This window comes from Oncorhynchus clarkii, chromosome 6 (genome assembly GCF_045791955.1).
Source record: "Oncorhynchus clarkii lewisi isolate Uvic-CL-2024 chromosome 6, UVic_Ocla_1.0, whole genome shotgun sequence".
NCBI classification, from domain to species: Eukaryota; Metazoa; Chordata; class Actinopteri; order Salmoniformes; family Salmonidae; genus Oncorhynchus; species Oncorhynchus clarkii.
The window spans coordinates 6703351-6711733 of record NC_092152.1 but is presented as its reverse complement, the minus strand read 5'-3'; the positions used below and the strand labels follow the sequence as shown (position 1 = coordinate 6711733).

Genomic DNA, 8383 nt, shown 5'->3' with positions numbered 1-8383 from the left:
ATTCCAGTCATCAAGGATCGACGGGGTTCCGTGCCCAGCGGAAGGGTCCGGATATTGTAGCCGAGGAGTGGGCTTCATGAGTAGCCCAGGAGCCCTAGCCGGGAGATGAGTCTAGCATGGGCTAGCTTCAGGCTAGTTGGTGCTTGCTCCGGGACGAAAACTTTAGCCAGGATTAGTCAACCCGGGTTGCGTTTAGTAGTAGCAGTAGTAGTAGTAGTAGTAGTAGTAGTAGTAGTAGCAGTAGTAGTAGCAGTAGTGATAGTAGTAGTAGTAGTAGTAGCAGTAGTAGTAGTAGTAGTAGTAGTAGTAGTATAAGTGGTAGTAGTAGCAGTAGTAGTAGCAGTAGTGATAGTAGTAGTAGTAGTAGTAGTAGTGGTAGTAGTAGTAGTAGTAGTAGTAGTAGCAGTAGTAGTAGTAGCAGTAGTAGCGGTAGTAGTAGTAGAAGTAGTAGCAGTAGCAGTAGTAGTAGTAGTAGTAGTAGTAGTAGTATAAGTGGTAGTAGTAGCAGTAGTAGTAGCAGTAGTGATAGTAGTAGTAGTAGTAGTAGTAGTAGTAGTAGTAGCAGTAGTAGTAGTAGTATTAGTAGTAGTAGTAGTAGTAGCAGTAGTAGCAGTAGTAGTAGTAGCAGTAGTAGCAGTAGTAGTAGCAGTAGTAGTAGTAGTAGTAGTAGTAGTAGTAGTAGTAGTAGTAGTAGTAGCAGTAGTAGCAGTAGTAGTAGTAGTAGCAGTAGTAGTAGTAGTAGTAGTAGTAGTAGTAGTGTTAGCAGTAATGGTAGCAGTGGTAGAAGTAGTAGTAGAAGTTGTGTGTCAGGTAAAGAGAGAGACCAGCTCAGTGTTGACAGCTCAGTGTTGACAGCTCAGTGTTGACAGCTCAGTGTTGACAGCTCAGTGTTGACAGCTCAGTGTTGACAGCTCAGCACTGTACGGTAGAGAATCATCCAAGACAAACAATGTCCAAACACTGATGTCTTACAAAGTGAAATTTCTTTATTTCAACAATATCAGTCTCATGTGGTAACAGAGTTCCATTGGGAAAGATTCCCAGCATCAATATGAGACATCACCATGGTAACTGGAAGCTACATCCACATCACAGATTACTACCCACTGGGTAATGGGGTCAACAAACATATCATAATAAACACATGTATTACTCATCAATCCTTCACTGTGACCTCTGAACCCTGAACCAAATGATACGTGAGCAGAGCGTTGCCTGTCTGTCCACTAGCGAGAACTGTAGAGATACGTTTAAGGTTTCAACTTGAAACATAACATCAGAACAACAGCAGTATCCTGATGAACTTTGATTGATGAAGGTCAGCAAATAGAAAACAACAGTGTGACTGTGGTAAAATAATAACACTGCTATGTTTCTCTCACAGTGGAGGAAAATACAGTAGGGTTCTCTCTATCTGGTATCCTCTCTAACCCCTACACAAAACAGTTGTCTCTATCTGGTCTCCTCTCTAACCCCAACACAAAACAGTTGTCTCTCTAACTAGTCTCCTCTCTAACCCCTACACAAAACAGTTGTCTCTCTAACTAGTCTCCTCTCTAACCCCTACACAAAAAGGTTGTCTCTCTAACTAGTCTCCTCTCTAACCCCTAGACAAAACAGTTGTCTCTCTAACTAGTCTCCTCTCTAACCCCTACACATAACAGTTGTCTCTGTAACTAGTCTCCTCTCTAACCCCTACACAAAACAGTTGTCTCTCTAACTAGTCTCCTCTCTAACCCCTATACATAACAGTTGTCTCTCTAACTAGTCTCCTCTCTAACCCCTACACAAAACAGTTGTCTCTCTAACTAGTCTCCTCTCTAACACAAAACAGTTGTCTCTCTCTGGTCTCCTCTCTAACACATAACAGTTGTCTCTCTAACTAGTTTCCTCTCTAACACAAAACAGTTGTCTCTATCTGGTCTCCTCTCTAACACAAAACAGTTGTCTCTCTCTGGTCTCCTCTCTAACACAAAACAGTTGTCTCTCTCTGGTCTCCTCTCTAACTCAAAACAGTTGTCTCTATCTGGTCTCCTCTCTAACACAAAACAGTTGTCTCTCTCTGGTCTCCTCTCTAACACAAAACAGTTGTCTCTCTCTGGTCTCCTCTCTAACACAAAACAGTTGTCTCTCTCTGGTCTCCTCTCTAACACAAAACAGTTGTCTCTCTCTGGTCTCCTCTCTAACACAAAACAGTTGTCTCTCTCTGGTCTCCTCTCTAACACAAAACAGTTGTCTCTCTCTGGTCTCCTCTCTAACACATAACAGTTGTCTCTCTAACTAGTTTCCTCTCTAACACAAAACAGTTGTCTCTATCTGGTCTCCTCTCTAACACAAAACAGTTGTCTCTCTCTGGTCTCCTCTCTAACACAAAACAGTTGTCTCTCTCTGGTCTCCTCTCTAACTCAAAACAGTTGTCTCTATCTGGTCTCCTCTCTAACACAAAACAGTTGTCTCTCTCTGGTCTCCTCTCTAACACAAAACAGTTGTCTCTCTCTGGTCTCCTCTCTAACACAAAACAGTTGTCTCTCTCTGGTCTCCTCTCTAACACAAAACAGTTGTCTCTCTAACTAGTCTCCTCTCTAACACAAAACAGTTGTCTCTCTCTGGTCTCCTCTCTAACACAAAACAGTTGTCTCTCTCTGGTCTCCTCTCTAACACAAAACAGTTGTCTCTCTCTGGTCTCCTCTCTAACACAAAACAGTTGTCTCTCTCTGGTCTCCTCTCTAACACATAACAGTTGTCTCTCTAACTAGTTTCCTCTCTAACACAAAACAGTTGTCTCTATCTGGTCTCCTCTCTAACACAAAACAGTTGTCTCTCTCTGGTCTCCTCTCTAACACAAAACAGTTGTCTCTCTCTGGTCTCCTCTCTAACACAAAACAGTTGTCTCTCTCTGGTCTCCTCTCTAACACAAAACAGTTGTCTCTCTAACTAGTCTCCTCTCTAACTCAAAACAGTTGTCTCTCTCTGGTCTCCTCTCTAACACAAAACAGTTGTCTCTCTAACTAGTCTCCTCTCTAACACAAAACAGTTGTCTCTCTCTAGTCTCCTCTCTAACTCAAAACAGTTGTCTCTCTCTAGTCTCCTCTCTAACACAAAACAGTTGTCTCAACAGCAACAGAACAATAATCTAATGTATTACTCATCAAGTCACTGTAGACATACACTGTGTGTACAAAACATTAAGGACACTTGATCTTTCCAGGACATAGACTGACCAGGTGAATCCAGGTGATCAGCTATGATCCCTTGTTGATGTAACTTGTTAAATCCACTTCAATCAGTGTAGATGAAGGGGAGGAAGAAGGTTAAATAAGGATATTGAGACATGGATTGTGTATGTGTGCCATTCAAAGGGTGAATGGGCAAGATACAATATATAAATGTCTTTGAACGGGGTCTGGTAACAGGTGCATGGAGCACTGGCTTGTGTAAAGAACTGCAACGCTGTTGGGATTCCTGTGTGTTTCAAGAATGGTCCACCACCCAAAGGACATCTGGACGACGTCTTTCCAATGAGAAAACACTTCACATTTTGATGTGTCAGACAAAGGTGTTTGTATTTCTTCCCCCAGTACTCCTCATCTTTCACCTGTCTCTCCAGTTCTGTTATTTGGGAGACACTGGGGAGTCTGGACTGCTGCTCTCTCCTCCCACTGCAACACAACACACAGCACTGATCAACACTCTGACTCTCTGGAGGATGTATAACAGTGTCTAATATAATATAATGTACATCCATAACTCACTAGATGGAGGATGTACAACAGTGTCTAATATAATATAATCTACATCCATAACTCACTAGATGGAGGATGTACAACAGTGTCTAATATAATATAATCTACATCCATAACTCACTAGATGGAGGATGTACAACAGTGTCTAATATAATGTACATCCATAACTCACTAGATGGAGGATGTACAACAGTGTCTAATATAATATAATCTACATCCATAACTCACTAGATGGAGGATGTACAACAGTGTCTAATATAATGTACATCCATAACTCACTAGATGGAGGATGTACAACAGTGTCTAATATAATATCATCTACACCCATAACTCACTAGATGGAGGATTGAACTTCATGCTGTTTCTCCTCCTCAGTGGAAGTGTGGGGTCTGTATCTGAGGTCTCTCCTCCCACTGTAACACAACATAGAGAACTGGTCAACATACTGACTCATCAGAGACACATTTAAAACATAGTATAAACAAACTACAAATACATTTCGTTCATTTTCATTTTCCTTCACCTGCTTCTCTCTCTCCTCTAGTAGGTTGTCTTTCTCTTCTACTTCCTGTCTCCTCTCTTTTAGTTCCTGTCTCCTCTCTTCTACTTCCTGTCTCCTCTCTTTCAGTTCATGATCTTTTCTCCTCTAGTTGTTTCATCATCTCTTTTTCCATCTTCAACTCTGAGAATAATTAACATATTTAATTGGTTGTTTGAATTTGTAATGTATTAATTAATTCAATAGTATGTCTATAAAGACATTATCATTTGATGGAGGTGGTACAATTATTAGTAATTATTTCCTCCAGTCAACAGTTATCTGAGCTGAACCAATCATCAACTGGTCTATTGACTATTTGATACATTACAAATGAATTAGTCTGAAAAACTGAATGACATCACTCATGTTCCCTGATTCAATCCTCTCTCCTCCAGACTCTCTCATACTTACCAAGCTCACCAGCTGATGCCTCCCTCTTCAGCTTGTCCTCCTGGGTCTCACGTTGTAAATACTGTGATCCTGAGTCTATGGTGTAAAACAGAGAGGTGAGTTCTGTGTGGTAGACGACATCACTATATACAGAACAAACAGGACCAATCAGATTTCTCCTGTCACTCAAGCCTCCCTCATGTAGGGACTGTGGGCACCAATGAGATCTGGTTAACTTCATAAATAATGTTGTTTTGTTATTGGTCTTTCTCTGATCAAATGATTATTGTCATTGTTTGTGATAACCAGCATTGGGCTCTATGGTAGATACAGGATATTGTGTCAGGAGGCAGGGTTCTATGGAATATACATTCAGTAGAATGTGAAGAACATATGACATCATAATACAACCTACCTTGAGAACATTTGGGGAGAGTTTTGATAAATGTAAAGAAACTGATTTAATTTGTAGCCTTGAAGAAGACACACTGCTGTTCACAAGACCTGTAGTTTTTATAGTATCAGATTAACACTCTGGTCTGTTCTTTGTCTTGTGTTATTGGTTGTCAATAAACAAAACAGACAAATAAGAAATGACTTACTTGGTGCTGATCATCCATTATCCAAGATGGAGTGTCATGAATAATGATCATGTAAAACAGAATGTATTAGTTATTATCATGACCTTCAAATCACCATCTGTCACATTATCCTCTCAAATACCATAGTGATGTGATGTACATCAGAGGGGTGTGACTGTTCATCACATTCATTACTAATGACAATCAAGGGACGTGACAGTAATGTTGGAATGGATCTAATGCTTCAGGACCAGCTCAAAGCTCAGAGTGATGGTAATATGCATTGTAACTAGATGATATTCAGAATGAATCTAGTCTATTCATCTGTAACTCCTACTATGAACTCCTACCTACATGAGAAAGTACAAGTGTTCTGTACAGGGAAAGAGACTGGTTGTTATTGTTGTTGTTTAGGTGTTTAGAAACATTACTGGAGTTCTAGAACACTTACCTTCTCTGACCAATAAACTCACTGCAGCCTCATCCTTCTGTTCTCCATGGATGACCTGACAGATGTAGACTCCTCTATCTGACCTCCTGCAGTCTCTCAGCCTCAGAGACACGTTGCCTCTCTCCAGCTCCTGGGTGATCAGACTCACTCTGCCCTCATAGCCACTCCTCTCTGTCACCTGGCCATTCTTATACAGGTAAATACACTCTGTCCCTTTAAACCACCTGATCGTCGTGGCAACAGCACTGGTGTCAGGTGAGAGGTGACAGGGGAGGGTGACCTCTTCACCAACTTTAACCTCCACATGGTCTTCTGAGGTGAGTTTAAACTGATCTGTTCAGAAAGAGAGAACATTTCATGTTTAATGACATCATCTGTGTCAGGAACACAAATCCTCTCAGTACATTTATAAACACATCTGAATTAATAACTACAACAGACATACAACAACCAGGACCATGTCAATTCTAAAATACAACCCCCACAATCCCAGACAGACAGATTCATTTGAAGGAAAGTCTATATGTCATAGAAGAATGTGATGCTACAATCTAGAATGATATTATCCCATTTGTTCCCACATCTTTCCCAGACATGCCACTATGCTAATCTTATGCCACTAGTAGCCTAACATGTCATCCATTTTGATGATTTATTTATTTAAAAGTATGTTTTATTCTTGGTCACAGTTGTGACAGAGTGCTCTGTCTATAATAACATGAACAGATATTTACCCCTATTCCTCAACCTCAATATCTATATACCTCAGCCCACTTACCCACACACCTAAACTCAATGACCCACACACCCCAGCCCTGTTACCCCCGTGCCCTAACACCCACATGCCAATACCCTCAAATGTATACTATCAAGTACAGATACAGGCATATCTAAAATAAATTATAAAATTAGAATAAATGAGAGGCTCTGTATTTTCCCATTAGTCAGACATGTTTGTCAGGAAGCTGAGCACTTAAGAGCATTGGACCAGTAACCGAAACGTTGCTGGGTTGAATCCCTGAGGAAACTAGGAAAACATGTGTTGATGTGCCCTTGAGCAAGGCACTTAATCATAATTGCTCTGGATACACATTTTATTTATTTAACGAGGCAAGTCAGTTCAGAACAAATTCTTATTTACAATGACAGCCTACCCCAGACAACACTGGACCAATTGTGCTCTGCCCTATGCGACTCCCAATCATGTGATACAGCCTGGAATTGAACCAGAGTCTGTAGAGACGCCTCTCACACTGAGACACAGCACCATAGACAGCTGCGCCACTCAGGAGAACAACTTATTTGTTGATATGTACAACTTTAACTTCTCTAGAGCCAGTAAAGTACAAAAGGTTGATTTTCTTCCATATTGTGTCAGACTGGATTAAATGGGTTCTATAATAAAGAGATGTTTGGAGGGAGAGGTCACTGTGGAGCAGTAGAGCTGTTTCTCACAGACACAAACTCAGCTACAACTCCTCATGTTACAAACACATTTCATCCAGACACACATTTACACATAAAGACAAATAAAACTACAAACACATTTCATTTTCAATAGTTGGTTTAGTTCTGTTCTCCCAGATACATGAAAGAAAAGTTAATCATTAATTATAGCATGGTGACTTACTATGAACTCTGGACTCTGCCATTTTAACTGCAATAAAACGAGAAAACATTCATATTTACATCATTACCTTTCATCAAATTCTCTCTTTTGCTCAATCACACAGATACAAACATCACTTCCTCGTTCTCCAGTCCTCATTGTTTTAAAACAGGACTGTTGTGTCTAGTTTGGAAAGTGAAATATACTGAGATCTCCTCTTACCTTTACTGGTCTTCACGTCCTCCACTTCACACTCAAAATAGTTGATTTAAATCTATAACCACTCTAATAGTCACTATATGTGCATTTCTACACGTTTTTACAAAACAATCTACACCTCAGTCCTATACTGAGACTTTCACTTTCACATTTGCTCAGGCACTTGGAGTAAACTCCTCCCCCCCAGCCTCTCTGGTTATTAGAAAACCCAGCCACAAAGTCTAAATTGTCTACAGGTCTATCATAAAATGTAATGAAAACAAAAATGTGCATTTCTGATCTTAATTTAGGTTTAAGGTTCGGCATAAGGTTAGCAGTGTGTAGAATAAGGTTCAAATCAGAAGACCGATCCAGCCAGCAGATGGTAGTGATGATCTTTAATTATAGTCATATTATCCTGAGCTGTAAAGATTTAACAGTGACTATCAATATTAGCTTCTCTTATCTCTTTGGACACATTCACATGAGTAAATGAGTGAAATTGCTTCCATGACAAATAGTCTCAATGCTTTTCCATCCCCTCCTAACAAAATAAATGTAGCTGACTGGTTGTCATTTACTGTCTGAGAAGAGAGTATCATTACCACCTGCTGGTCAATGTTGGGAACTGCGGTGAATTTACAAATCAGAAAGTCAGACATACCACTGTCGAGTAAAGGCTGATTATGGGTTATGTTGTGCAGGTGTAACAGTATAACTTTAGACCGTCCCCTCGCCTATACCCGGGCGCGAACCCTCTGCACACATCAACAACAGTCACCCACAAAGCATCGTTACCCATCGCTCCACAAAAGCCACGGCCCTTGAAGAGCAAGGGGAACCACTACTTCAAGGTCTCAGAGCAAGTGA

The 8383-nt window shown here is 40.5% G+C and overlaps 1 protein-coding gene across 1 annotated transcript; it reads right to left on the bottom strand.

The window, feature by feature from the left end:
- Window positions 1–964: 964 nt before the first annotated feature.
- Window positions 965–7638, bottom strand: LOC139411824 (myelin-oligodendrocyte glycoprotein-like). Its single transcript, XM_071158565.1, has 6 exons — window positions 7538–7638; window positions 7337–7363; window positions 5707–6039; window positions 4696–4797; window positions 4079–4156; window positions 965–3659 (listed from the first exon to the last, which is right to left on the bottom strand). Exons 2-6 carry the CDS (start codon window positions 7356–7358, stop codon window positions 3613–3615), a joined length of 582 nt encoding a protein of 193 aa, XP_071014666.1. The 5' UTR covers window positions 7359–7363; window positions 7538–7638; the 3' UTR covers window positions 965–3612.
- Window positions 7639–8383: the final 745 nt, after the last annotated feature.

What these genes read in the sequence shown, in the direction of transcription:
- LOC139411824 (XM_071158565.1), bottom strand. Translation starts at nt 7,358, where the DNA reads ATGGCAGAGTCCAGAGTTCATA. An exon ending in GGCAGAGTCCAGAGTTCATA is followed by an intron (nt 6,040 to 7,336) that starts GTAAGTCACCAT and finishes CTTTCTGAACAG; the next exon opens with ATCAGTTTAAACTCACCTCA. An exon ending in GAAGTTCAATCCTCCATCTA is followed by an intron (nt 3,660 to 4,078) that starts GTGAGTTATGGG and finishes GTTGTGTTGCAG; the next exon opens with TGGGAGGAGAGAGCAGCAGT.